General features: G+C 41.3%; 1 protein-coding gene across 2 annotated transcripts in view; it reads right to left on the reverse strand.

Annotated features, from left to right (window-relative positions):
• ARID5B (AT-rich interaction domain 5B) overlaps window positions 1-14,984 on the reverse strand; it is a 200,429-nt gene that overhangs the window by 16,434 nt on the left and 169,011 nt on the right. For both annotated transcript variants that reach the window (XM_024252990.3, NM_001131797.1), the window contains 1 exon segment: window positions 10,499-10,596. In XM_024252990.3, coding sequence (XP_024108758.1) covers window positions 10,499-10,596 — 98 coding nt within the window.

The raw sequence follows: 14,984 nt of genomic DNA on the forward strand, positions 1-14,984 counted from the left end.
AAATGAGCAGAGAAATGAGAATGTTTCCTCAGCGGGCACAACCCTGGTTGAGCACAGTAAAAGCTAAGCTCCATCTGAGAGAGATGTGAGCCACAGATGAACTTCAGTGGAGCAGAAAAAATAGTGTGCCGAGTGTGACAAGCTCTCTCCATAACCAAGAGAGCTGAGAAAGAGGCCTCCACTGTCACCTCCCAACAGGCAAGGATGTGAACTGAAAGTCTGGGGCACCAAACCACGGAGTAAGAAGCCACGCTGACATGAAGAACGAGCCTATAGCGGGGCCCATCTGAGCCAACAAAATGGTGGCAGAGTGCAACACAGAGTCTGTGTGAAAGACTCAGCTTGCCCAAGAGCTACCAAAGCCAAACTGCCTTACATACTTTAAAAATGAAGTAGGTATAACTAGCATCACCTGTATCTATGCTAAGACACCTAAAAAGTATGGAGTCCACTGTTAACAACGATGAAATATAACCATTTGTCACCACAAAAGGTCTCTTTTCTGGGAAAATGATCTGCTCACAGGGGCTTCATTACCTACTCAATGGGCAGGAGATGGACAAGAAAACTTTTTGAAGGCTTTAATGCTCTCTCCATTTGCCCCTGGAAGTGGGTGGGAGAGTTGTTTCTTAGGCCCACTGATAATTCTGATACCTCCCTCCATGGTCCCAGAGTGTGTGTGACCCTAAATGAAGAGAAGAAAGAAAGGTACGTGGTACTGGACACAGCAAGGTGGTGGCTCGGCTCCCATAAAGGTGTGTCAGTGTGAGAGAGTTAGCTCAAGGATGACAGCCTTACTGAACTGGAGTTACATGGATTTCAGGGGACTGTGTTAGAAGCAAGGTGGGAAGGTAGAGAAACCTCATTCAGGTCATTCATATATATTGATTAGGCATTACAATATTAACAGCCACCACCACGCATTACATTCTTATTAATACCAGGCGCTCTGCATGCTTTAATTTCAACCATTACAAAAAGAAATATCTACAGATATATTACTTTATCTCATTTTATGGATGACAAAACTGAGGTTCAGAGCTAAACGATTAAGTGACTAGTCAATGGCACACAGCTATTTAGTGTCAAAATTTGAGTTCGACCACCAAACTGCCTGCCTCTGCTAGTCCAGCTATCTTCATCTCAAAAAGGTGGCTGTGCATCTTCATACACAGATGTATCAACATGGATACGTACCAACATGGAGGAGATACTGAAAGATCACTCCTGCCTGGGTTAAGTGAATTCCTAGCTCCTAAGGAGTTACCTGAGAAATTGGAGTAAGCATTCTCCTTTTCTCAGAGGCAACAGGCCTATAAAAGACATACGTGGCCATTCCACAAAGGGTCAACCTCCTACATCAGAAGAAGCCCTATGGCTTGGGCACTGGCAACTACTCTTACAATATGCTACAATAACCATGCCATAGCTCTTCAAAAGGTAGTGATACTAGTTGGATCATGCCCAACTTAATATTGGATGGTAAGAGAAACTCGAGAATCATATCCCCCATGAATTCCAGCCTCTAGGACTTAATCTTACCAAGCCCAAGCTGCCCATGGTCTCCCTAATCAAGCTCCTTTGGGGCTTTCTATGATGTCTCCAGGCCACATGTAAGAGCATCTAGACTGATGTTGTTCCTATGCCTTTCAAATGACAACCACATTGAAGAAAGTTGGAATGGACTTAAGGAAGGCTGATGTTATGTCCCAGGGATTAAAATGCATGCTTATTACAGTGAACACAGACCATGCATGGTGCTTAGCCCTCTACAATGCCAGCCAGCAACAATTGCAGCAATTACTCTTCTCAATGAAAAAAGCCCAATGACTTCAGAACTGAGTTGTATGGATCCATTTCAAGGGCGGATGAACATTATTTCAAGAATAATAAACCCAATACTGTTTTGTTTTGAGACAGGGTCTCATGCAATCACGGCTTACTGCAGCCTTGACTTCCTGGACTCAGATGATCTTCGCACCTCAACCTCCTGAATAGATGGGACTACAGGTGTGTGTCACTGCACCTGGCTATTTTTTTCTATTTTTAGTAGAGATAGGGTATCACCATGTTGCCCAGGCTGGTCTTAAACTCCTGGGTACAAGCAGTCCACCCACCTCGGCCTCCCAAAGTGCTGGGATTACGGGGTAAGCCACTATGCCCAGCCAACATGGCAGTGTTTTCAATGTGATGTGTACACCACAAATGATGGAAGCCAGTGTCAAAATATAAAAATAGGCAAACAACTATTGCATTTAAGCCCCATGCATGTTAGATCCTACTGGTTCCAGAATTTCTGAAATGTTCAACAATTCTCCCACAACATTTATTATTTTGGTCAAACTTTGTAGTAACTTATACAAAAACAAAATGTTCCAAGAGGTTTTCAGTGGAAGAGTTAAGAATATACTTTAATGGTAAACAATTACATTCTTCTGTCATATGATACTTTTTTCCCTTTTCTTTTTTGGAAACATGCTTTCTGAATTTTCAATAGTTCCTTTGTGAAGGCATCTGTTACTCACATAATTGAAAAGATGTTTGTGCAGTGGCATGCTTGAGAGTACAGTTATTTAATCTTAATGATAAAACCCTGAGGACAGAAAATCATAAGTAGAAACCTTTTGTTATTTATCAAAAAGAAAAGGGCTAAGACACCTAATCTATTCTCAAATTTAAATTCATGCTTCATGAAAACTATCAATAAAACATAGGACCTGCAAGGTTTCTTAAATACTATAGTTAGATTCAAAGGATGGGACGGAGGAAGTAGGATAAAAACAAAAATGAGACAATAAAGGAGCTCGACAAAGAAAAACTGCTGTTTGGCAAGCTTTTTTTGAGGGGGGGGTCAAACAAAGAACTCACTATAGTTTACAGCATGACATACACACTTGATTAGTTTGTGCCTCAGGGTGTTTTTACACTCAACAGTGTAAACTCTAACTTCTATTAATTACAACTTACATTTAGAGGCAAATTTAAGAATTTTTAAATAGAGATTTTTTCCAAAGGCTGTTGTTTATTTCTTTAAAATAGAAACCAGTTTTTCTACTCCAGGCTCTGGCTAGAGTTTTGTTTTCCTTTTTAAAAGTTTCTTGAAATATCCAGGCATTGGAAAGTTATCAGAGCATTTTAGGCATGCTGAGTGATACACAGTATGCAGCTCTTGTGTATGAAATTACCTGACTGTCCTTTGGAGAGAAATTCTTTACAGATGACAAGAAGAAGCTACTCTGGGTGTAGGGTGTTTGCATTGAACTGACTCAGAGCCCTGTAAGAACAAGCTTGGTGGAGTGTAGATGGAAGAGAAGCTGTACAACCTCAGTCAGCCTAACTCTGGGCAACTTGTTTTCAGTTTCCTGGGCTTCTGGTTGTTGATAAGGGCTAGGATGCCCTCTGTGGGTTTAGGGAGATGAGAGTGGCAGGGTGGCCGTGTTGCAGAGGTAAGCCCAATAGGGGCCACAGGTCAGGACTGCCATGAGAAAGACAGTGTTGGGAAAGGAAATGCAGTCCATTGACTGGGTAACCTTACCAAGGATGAAGATGGGCAGAGTCTACCCACTGCACCTTAGGATAAACAGCCCCTACCTTTTTATACACATTTTCCACAGGGGACTTTGCTCATTTCAGTTGAAATTTCTCTCTTCCTTCTTTGATCCCTGTTGAACTTATTTTTTTTTTAATTAAGTAAAACTAGTTTTTATAGATGTAGTTTTTTTTTTTTTTTTTTTTTTGAGACAGAGTCTCTCTCTGTAGCCCAGACCGGAGTGCAGTGGCGTGATCTCGGCTCACTGCACCTCCTCCGCTTCCCATGTTCAGCCATCCCGTGATTCATCCCGTGATTCTTGTGCCTCAGACATCTGAGTAGTCAGGATTACAGGCGTGTGCCACCAGCCCCAGCTAATTGTTGTATTTTTTAGTAGAGACAGGGTTTTACCATGTTGGCCAGGCTGGTCTCGAACTCCTGGTTCTCAAGTCATCCACCTGCCTCGGCCTCCCAAACTGCTGGGATTATAGGCGTGAGCCACCATGCCCAGCCCACAGACATAGATATAACTCTCTTCCATGTGTGTACGGCCTTTGAGTCAGATCTTGTGATAGGTTAGATAAACCAAGGATCATGGCATCTTCTAGTTCTAATGAGTTGTGGTGGCTCCCTGGGGATGCCATACTGAGAAGAATTCTGAGGCTGAACCCGGGCTCACTGGAAGCAGCATCCTGTTCCTTTAGCAATCTCCGCTATGAATGTGGTGGCAAGGGTACCTCCTCATTGTTTGCCAGCCAATTCTCAACTCTTTGCTTTATATGTTCTCTTTACCCCTGAGAGTGCTCTGCACATGGCAGATGTCCAAAAAACACCGATTGGGTTTTGAGGGCAGCAGTAAATGAAAAAGACAGTTAATCAAATGGCAAATCTATCCTATCCAAGAGAAAGCAACAGGCCAATAGGAGAGGGCTTCTTGCCCATTCCAAATGTAATCTTAGGCTGTGTTGATAGACTGACACTGCCCGCATCCTGAGAAATACTGCATACCACATCTGGAGTAGCTTTGGGTATTCTGAGTGACACAAACTGGAGGCGCCTGCATGAGAGCAAGCCGAGCTGGTGAAGGTCCATTACTGGCGCTCTGAGGCTTGGTTGAATGGAACAGGAAGACCTGAAGTGAAAGAGGAGCTTTGACAAGCTCCTGGACGCTGATCAGAGCAAAGGGAGCAGACATGTGGCGAGTCGTCCTCTGAAGTCAAGGCAGGGTCAATGGGAAGCCACAGAGGGTGTTTTGCTCAGCACACGGAAGAGTGTGTAGAGCAGAGTAAGAGCGCCTGGAACCCTGAAGCTTCCTCCAGGCCCTCCCACTGCAGGGCGCTGAATCAGAGGCTGGATAGCATAGTGTCAAGCATAGTTCAGTCTTTGTGGAACTTGGCATCCTGTAGGCTATACTTTGCCCATGGGCATATTTGATTTAGCTTATATAAAATTTTTTTTAAATATTGGAGCCAATGTTTGTAAGTTAGGTTATTTCACATTAAAAAAAATCTTGAAAACACAGAAGGTCAAGAAACACACAGACGGCATCTACCTACAGCAACAGTATGGGCTGGCCCCTTTGGGCTCTCTGGCCCAGGCTGTGAGTGCCAGTTGCACACTTGCCAGCCATGGCCCCTGCACTCATCTATGCTACCTGCCTCCATAAACATCTGAGTTTGTGGCCAAGATGTAGGAGCGGAGCTTCTCCACTGACCTGGGTGAAGGACTAGTTTTCTAAATTTCCCATCTGAGGCTGACTGATGCTTTTGTAAACAACCATAAAAATGAATTACTAGAAAAATGGAATTCAAAAGGAGGCATACAAAACACAAGCCCCAAGTTTTTATTAGCTTCAACGGACATAATGTTATTCTGGCAAATTTCAGCCTAATTGTATCAATGCTTATTCACAACTGCTGTGCTTAGCTTGTTATGGGCTAGTAGCAAACAGTTCATGGACAAGTCAGAAAATCTCATTTAAGTAGCACTGGTCTAGGGAGTTGCTAGGGGTCCTCTTAAATATACAATTCTGAGATGTTGCCTGTGACTTTCTGAATTGTGTATTTATTAACTCCAAGGGTGTCCAAATGAGCAAGAATACATGGAATCATGTCCTTGATGTGCACAGAACTGTAACTCACCTTTCCTTCCCTGGCCTTTATCCATGGTATGATTAGGTGGGTTCCTTAGAACCTGATATATTTTTGGTCCTTAACTTAAAGCACATGCTTATTTTATTCAAAACATGAAGCCTCCCGCACTCTGCCTTATACCTTCAGAGAAAAAAGGCAGAAGCTCCAGCTATCACTCAGTAACCGCCCAAGTACATCTGGCTTGGGTACAGCTCACCTTAAGTCCCTGCAAAGAAAGCTGCCTCAGCCATGCAGGGTGACAATCTTGTCCAAGGAATGCTTATGGTAAAAGCAAAAGGTTGGATTTGAAATTAGGCATTATGTGTGCAAGAAGATGAAGAATAATTGCTAATTTCCCTCACAAACAAATACATTTGTTTATGATTTTGATTTTCTAAATACTCAAAAATGCACATCATAAAATACTTTTGCTTTAATGCTCCTTTTTAAATCCCTAATAACAACTTCATGTGCTCCACAGAAACAGACCATGTAATTGATTCAGGAAAATTAAAACCAGTAATCTAGCATTCTGAGTAAAGATTTTTTCCCCCTGCATGTACTTTAAAAACATTTTTTAAAAAGGGAAATCTGCATGTGAAAACAAAGCCTTTAAAGTGATTTACTATTCCAGAAAATCAAGCTAAGAGAATTCCATAAAAGTAGCCATTTTCCTTTTTGTTCCTTTACTGATAAAAATAAAGTGAACTGGTTACTTTTAAGTAAAGAGTTAGACAAGAAAGAAAATGTACCACTTAGAAAGAATGAGGTGGGTATTTTTCTTTGCATCAAAAGCTACAGTAACTTTATCTATAAATCCTGAGCAAGAAATGTCCAGAATAACCACATTTCGTAAGCTTTGCTGAGTCTGAGACATCTACATAGCAACAGCCTTGCGATGGGAAAACATTAATGCTTTTTATATTGGTAATCATCTGTAGCACGAGCAATTAAGTACAGTACTAATGGACTATGGCCAGGAGCCTGGTACTAATATTAAAAACTGACAGAGATGAATAGGTTTGGAAGCAAAACCAGGCTGACAAAGACATTTTTATGAAGTGCTTGGACCTATTTGATTTAAACCAATCAGAGGCAAGTTTGTACGAGTCAGGCCTTCAGCGACAATGATGTATTCACAAGCATTGTACCACTTCTGCTTTGCCTTAAATAAAAACACCCATTGATTCTTTTCAACAACCCACACTTTCATTATTGCACTCATTAATAAAGCAAAAGTGCTCAACTAATATACAAGTAACATTTTACTGAGGAACTGGCTACATTTTTCTTGTCGTAAAATGAAAATGTTTACTGGAAACATGAACCACAGTGCATGAAAAATAAATCAGTGGATAATGCATAGTAGATCACTCACTTCTTCATCTTCTAGGAAAGCAAAGCTGGTGGCAGGGAAATAGGAAAAAGAGCAGTTCTCTTTATCAGAGTGAAAGGAATGAGAACAGAAGAACCTGCAGCCTAGTAGGAAGAGCTCTCATCATCCTGATTTGGTTTGGAAGGCTTTACAAAATTCCAAGGGCATTTCCAGACTAGATATTTGCCCACAAAGTCCTGACCATTCTCAACTCATTGACCCTTCTTGAAAACAGTGTTCCTTCACAATCCAGTCATCTCTGTTTTATCTGTTCATGCAACCTGTGACTAACAAGAATGAATGAAATCCACCATAATCATGAAGTTTTAGCCCAGAGCTTCAGTCTCTTCTTGGACATATGTGCATGTCCTCTGCCCTTCTTTGGTAGAACCAATTAAAAGGAAGACATCTAGAATGGTAATCCTAGCTTTTTCTCCCCACCACAACACATAGGATTATGGGTGATTCTTCCTGGAGAATGATTGATTCAACAGTGAGAGAGGCACTACTGTAAATAAGATCAATGATCTTCAAATTTTGGTAGTTAGCGATTGCATCTGATCACAAGGATGTGAGAGGAGTCTAGATGGCAAAAAGGAAATACCAAGGAAAGGTAAAGGACCTTGCTAATCACCCTGGGACAGCTATGCTCCAACAACGTGGTTGGAGGCTCCACACTGCCATTTTTGGTGTCGCCACACATAAAACGGGCTCTGCATATGGGGTTCCCACTTGGCGGATGGCCAATCCACCCTTCTGTACTCTGCTTGCTGATGCTAGGACTGGAATTCTGTAAATTACACATCCCTTTTGTCAGCTATCTTCCTGTTACTGTTCTGCAAACAGCGTGTCCTGGGAGGCAGGGAGAGAAAAGCAATCTCCTTTCCATTTCACTTGTTCATATCAGTGTCAACTCCACAATGCCTTAACAGCAGCAGTGGGTTGCAGCCTCTAGTTTCAACAGTCCGCCAACAGTTTTAGCGCGTGTCCTCTGAGGTCTGGCAGCAGCCAGGGAGCACCGCCTCCTGAGGTTTCAGCCCAGCTCTGCAGTGCTCCTCCTCTGAGCTCCTGAAGCATCAGTGCTGGTTGGGTGACTCCTTCTTACAAGGGACCTGAACTCCAGCTCTGAGGCACAATCTCCAAACTTCTGGGTGGTGACAACCAACCTCTCCTCTCTATTCTGTCACCCTAGAGAACTTACAGTTGTTGCCCCCGTGTTAACTTAGTGCCTCACACCAACCCCTGTTTAAGCAACTGCCTGTGGTGAAGTCTCTTTGTTGAATACCCAGTGTGGTTTCCATTTTCCTTACTGCACCCTGACTCATACACTGACCAAACGAATACTGGATTTGGAAAAGTGACATCACTCTTCAAAAAGTTTAATCGAGTGAGAAAGCAAACCTTTATGGAATATCCAATCTGGTCCCAAGAATAGGGAGAGAAGAGAAAAAACTTTAAGACATCTTTAATCATGTTTCTTAATTGCTGAAGTTTGTGGTATCTCTACTAAAATTTTCTAATGTGATTGAAAGCTTTCAGGAATCTCCTGAAAGAAGTAAATAATCAAAAGTACACAATCTTCAGAAGAATCCTACTTTTATTCACAGACCTGCTCAATTACATACACACACACACACACACACACACACACTACTATGGGTTCAGTCCTTCTCTCCATGCCAAACCTTCTCTCTCTCTTTTTTTTTTTTTACCATGCGCTACTTTGTAATTAATTTGATTGATGTTTTCATTCTTTAACTAGATGAGCTAACAGCTGAGATACACTCCTTTTTCAAGCTTTAATTGCTATCTGCTCCTTTATGTTTGATGGTTCAGGTGTTGAGGACATTTGCATGTAAAGGAAAGGGATGTCTACTCTCAAAACAGAATCTATCTGAAAACAGGGACAGAGTTTCTAATAAAAATGTTCTGGCTGGGTGTGGTGGCTCACGCCTGTAATCCCAGCACTTTGGGAGGCCGAAGTGGGCGGATCACGAGGTCAAGAGATCGAGACCATCCTGGCCAACATGATGAAACCCCGTCTCTACTAAAAATACAAAAATTAGCTGGGTGTGGTAGCACGTGCCTGTAATCCCAGTTACTCGGGAGGCTGAGTCAGGAGAATCGCTTGAACCTGGGAGGCAGAGGTTGCAGTGGGCCGAGATCATGCCACTGCACTGTAGTCTGGTGACAGAGGAAGACTGTCTCAAAAAAAAAAAAAAAAAAAAAAAAAATTCTGAATGAAGCCTAGACTCATAAGTCAAAAACAAGTAGCCTGTAGTTCCTTAGACATTATTTTCGGAACACTCACCTGAGATATCAGTGCTACTTTGTACTAGGACATCAGTGGTGTACCTTATACATACAGTGAGAATGGGTGAGTTTTTGTATTAAACACTGACAGAAATAAAATATTTTAAAAATTGATGTGTTATATTGAAAAACAATGCTATAAAGAGTAATAATTTGAACATCTATTATCAATTTTTAAAAATCCTTCTGAATTACAACCCTGCCAAGTAAGGCAATCCTTTGGGAATACTTTGTAGCAATTTTTCATGGTGTACTAAACCCAATTCAATTTACTATTACAAAAACATTCTTGTTGAACGGCCATACTAATGCTGAGTTAAATGCAATACAGATAAAAGTACAATTGAACTTGAAAAAAAAGACTAAGAATTGATGAGTTAAATGGTATTGCCTGAGGATGTACGTGTAAGACCCAAAGGGAAGTGCCAGTTATAAGGAAGTTGGTAATGACCTAAACAAATTAAGTATGGGCTTGAAGCATAGAGGGATAATGCATTAATCTTCTAACTGGTCTTTAATGGTATGAATAACGGAGTCCTAATGCAAACGGGAAATCCACTCCTGTCGATGCAACATAGTAGGCTAATTTTGCATTACTTCTTGTTTGCATCCTCATCATCTTTCTGAAATAGGCTGAAATTGTTAGAAAACCAAGCCACACAGAGCTTGGTAAGAAGATTCCGTAGAAGAAAAATACCAGGATGAAATAAAACAACAGATTTGATCTGGGGCCATTTCTCTTACTATAAGAAATCCTTACTTTTCAATGGTAATATTATGAGAAGTGCTTACTTTTCAATGTCAACCTCAGAGTAGCATTGCAGATTTTTCAGAAGCTAAAGGTTCTCATGTTAAGAGAGCCTAAAGAGAACATACTGAGTAATCTATGCTTGTGGGGGGAAAAAAAGGCATTGTCAAGCAGGTGGTCACATGATAGAACCAAACTAAAAGAACATCTAATTTTAGCCCCTGTAACAAGAGAAAGCCATGTTCCCTAAAAATCACAAGGCGGTATGCAAAGTAAAATGCCAGAGGGAAATTTTCAGTTTCCCAAAAGGTCATTTAGACTTCCTCTGTCTTATCCTTGACCAGAAGCTCCTTTCAATTAACACACTTTTAGCGAAGCAATTCCATGAAATGGTTTCTTACCTTTCATAATGTCTGCGGGTACAAGTGGCAGCGCTGGTGCTCCCAGGATTACCACCTAATTCATCATAAATATGTTTCCATTGACGGCGGGCTGTTATCTGAAAAAATGGCAATGGGAAATTCAATCTTACATCATGAGAGATTCATAGTGCCAGGCTTCAATACATATGCAACAGTCAGAAGAGAACAGTCTGTTCTGGAAACCCAGAAACAGAGAAGTCCAAAAGAGTATATGGGGTGATTTATGGTTTCATAGTGAGATCTCGCTTTCAGCACTTTTTTTTACAATAAAAATGGAATTCTACTTTTGGATGTGTATTCTGTCATCCTAAGTGCATTTCATTTAAGAAACCTCCCTGGATATTCATGTAGGTTTGTCAAGGTCTCATACTCATACCCTGTTCCTTTAAGTCATTTGATAAAGCATCAAAATAAAATCAGGTTTTAGCTGAACTATATCTTAGTTCAACAGCTTAGATGAATCAACATTAACATTGCCTGAGGCATGTGGAAATGGGGAACCAGGTATAGAGATAAAAAAGAGTCTTTTTACCAAACATGCTTTTGTATCTTCTGATTTTTGATCCATGTGATGTGTTGCCAATTTAAAAAATAAATAAAATTACTACACAGATTAAGTTAAATGATCAAATTGGTTGTGGAATTTATAGTCATCTCAGGCTATATTTTTATGCCAGCTTCTCTAACCACCAAAACAAAACCAAAATCTGAAACTATATATGTTGCAAGCTGTTTATTTTTATTCACTTAGGTCAAGAAAATGGGATATTGATCAAATCATATGAAAACTAACATATTCCACAGTTAAAATGCTAGCTATGTACATTATTGAGTTGAGTGAATAAAAACAAACAGCTTGTAATATACTGAGCTGCACACTATGGTCTTGTTTAATTTTTTCCTTTAATTTTATTTTTGTACATAAATTAAGATTTTACAAAATAACAGATGCAAGATCTGGCAAATGATTAATTTTGGGAAACCATGTCATTTACTACATCCAAGTAAGTCTAGTATTTCCTTGAAATTTGGAAGACAGAACAAGTTCTGAGGCCCTCGTGAACATTTCTCAACAAGGGTACAGGAAAACTCTGTTATTTGAATGTGTAGGGGACAGGGTGTGGCAAAGGTGCCAGTGGAATTTAATACAGTCAAGCAGGAGGCTTCTTTTGAAAAATACCCACGAGGCTGCCAGCGGAGTTCACCAAGGGACTAAAGGCAGCAATCAAATGAAAAAAAAAATTAAAAAACCTCAACTTGCAACCGGGGCTCTGTAATTGTAAATCTGAGGAGGAGGAGATGGGTGGTTAAATATTATGGGGTAAATGGTACCTTTTCTATTTCAAATAGAAAGAACCCCTTCATTTTCATAAACCCTTCTCAACAGGCCCAAATAGGACCTCGAGACAATGTTAGCTGTGCATTATTCAATTTCCCATGAAGCATTCTTGAACCAATTGGTTTCAATAGTTCTCACTAGACAGAACCACCTCTTACATCTACTAGCAGGTGTAACTGAAAATAAAATCCTCCTTATTTACAGTTTGTTTTAGATTACAAGAAATGATTTCAACCCCCTTTCAAAACACTCAAAATATGTATTTTGATAATTATTTTATATTTAGTTACAATCTGCCTCCAACCTTTAAATGATACAATCTTGGGCTAATCTGAGGCCCACATATCAAGGGAGAAGAAACAGGATACCTCCAAGTGCCTACACGATTCCTCAAAGACCCTAGAATACCCCTTGAAACACACCTCCAGATTCCCCTCACTCAGATGAGACCTGTGGGCCCTGGGGTTGACAACAGGGTTAGAAAACAGCCTCTGTGTGTCCCTGCAATCACTTAAGAAACCATCACTCTGATCATCCTTGTGTCTTTTGTGTACACTGTATATTTTATAAAGGATTTTCACATCCATGACATCATATAATCCTCCCATAGCCTGTGAGGCAGGTTATAGGAATCTCATTCACAGAAGAAGGGAGATTCAGAGAGGCTGCACACTTGCCCAATGACACATAGCAGCAGAGTGCCAAAACTAGGATCCATATGGTTGTTTTCTGGTCTCAAGAGTGGACTTCTTTTCACTGCATAAAGCAGCTTCCACATCAGAATGACCTGAGAATAGCCCATGCTTGTAACAAGTTGGTAACACAGAACTCTGGGAGCCTTTTCCTTCAAATGAGGCAGGTAACTGTGGGAATCACTGTTTCTGTTGTGCGTTCTCAACCTTTAGCTTTGAGTCTTTCCCAATGGGGAGATCTAGCTAAGAGGACAGCATCAATCTAAGGTAGTGGGTTGAATTAACAGTGCTCTGAGGTTTTACTCTCAAAGCATAAAGTCCACCCTAACCACTTGTATCTCTAGTTAGAACAGAAGTTCTGGCCGGGCGTGGTGGCTCACGCCTATAATCCCAGCACTTTGGGAGGCCGAGGCAGGCGGATCACCTGAGGTTGGGAGTTCAAGACCAGCCTGACCAACATGGAGAAACCCCGTCTCTACTAAAAATACAAAATTAGCCGGGGTGGTGGCGCATGCCTGTAATCCCAGCTACTGGGGATGCTAAGGCAGGAGAATTGCTTGAACCCGGGAGGCAGAGGTTGCAGTGAGCTGAGATCACGCCATTGCACTCCAGCTTGGGCAACAAGAGCAAAACTCCCTCTCAAAAAAAAAAAAAAAAGTTCTATATTAAGTTCACCACCGAGTCACAAATAAATCTCAATTATATCAGAATCCATCCACTCACTCATCCGTTAATTCACCAAAAATTTATTGGACATCGCCCATTTATTAGGCATTGTGCTAACAGATGTTATAGCTGGGATGCCACAATGAAAAGCAGACCCAGCATGCATGACCACTGTATTCTAGTAGGGGATACCCACAATCAACGAGTGAATACATATATCAATAAAATAATATAAATTGTGAAAACTGATGAGCAAGAAAGCCGGGGATATTTTAGGGTGTGAAACTGACCATGCCTCCCTCCCCATCCTATCATCTAAACGAGGGAATGCCCTATGACACACTTGTCTGTCAGAGAAAAGAAAAGACCCTTTAGGAATAAATGATGCATTATCACAGGAGGGAAGAATAATCTATCTCATACTAGGTTTGAAACTGTAGCCACAGGAAGCCAACATCAAGCACCGCTGGGCATTAATAAGCTGTGTGCAGTAGGCCAGGGGTCTGTGTCAGCCCCCTAGCACTTAGTAAGTTCTGGTGTTTAAATACAGTTTTTACCAGTGAGGATCATCTGGAGTGAAGACAGGTCTGGCCCTTCGAGGAAGTGGTTCCTCTATTTACTGAGCTTCCACTGAATGGCCTGGATGAATTGGGCCATTTTGAGATATTTTCTTTCCATCGGAAAGTCATAAAATGTGCCTTTCACAACTGTTAAATGCTGTTAAGTACACAGGTCTCCTAGGTACACATCTCTGTTTTTTTGGTCTCTAGATGTAATTCAAACACTAGCCATGGACTCTAGAGGAAGAAATGTCTAAATTCTCCCATTGTCCAAACCCATGATGGGTCTCAGAGCCCAATAAGGAGAGAGAACAGGGCATGGAAACATCTCCTGGCTTCATGTAAATCTGCCTTCTGTATTAACTTGCTTTAATTGTGCCTAATTATGTATTTGCTTAAAGTTTTTATTCTGTTGTCCAATGTCCTCTCTGGATGTGGGTAAGCTTTAAAATTCCATCTGGAATAAAACCAACGTCTGCCTCCTAGTGTCTAGTACCCAGCCTCAATCAGCTGGAAAATTTGATCTAATCAAGGGGTTAGTTTGATCAACTCTCTCACTAAGCCTCAGGCCTCCTGGTTATAATTCGTGTTTCAACCTGACCTTCTATTATATTAGCTTTTTAGGGGAACAGAGAACTTCTGGCTCTTTGTTTCCTTTTTTTTTTTTTGAGACAGAGTCTCACTCTGTCGCCCAGGCTGGAGTGCAGTGGCACGATCTCGGCTCACTACAAGCTCCGTCTCCCAGGTTCACGCTATTCTCCTGCCTCAGCCTCCTGAGTAGCTGGGACCACAGGTGCCCGCCACCATGCCTGGCTAATTTTTTTGTATTTTTAGTCAAGACAGGGTTTCACCGTGTTAGCCAGGATGGTCTCGATCTCCTGACCTTGTGATCTGCCCATCTTGGGCTCCCAAAGTGCTGGGATTACAGGTGTGTGCCACCGTGCCTGGCCTGGCTCTTTGTTTCCTAAAGAAAATAGCCAAATTCATCTCCACAGTTATTTCTTTTGGGCTGTGCCTCTTCTTCAAGGTCCACAATTAGATGACAGATTCACAACATCACCATCCACCAGTGCTTACCATTTTCGGGCACTATGCTTGTGCAGAGGTATAGAGGTGAAAGGAAGGGATGGAGGGTAGAGTGTGAGATGGTGTCACGAAAAGAAAGAGATGTTACTGCTTTCAAGGTTCATAATTTAGTGGGAAGCATA

Source organism: Pongo abelii, chromosome 8 (assembly GCF_028885655.2).
Source record: "Pongo abelii isolate AG06213 chromosome 8, NHGRI_mPonAbe1-v2.0_pri, whole genome shotgun sequence".
Lineage (NCBI taxonomy): Eukaryota > Metazoa > Chordata > Mammalia > Primates > Hominidae > Pongo > Pongo abelii.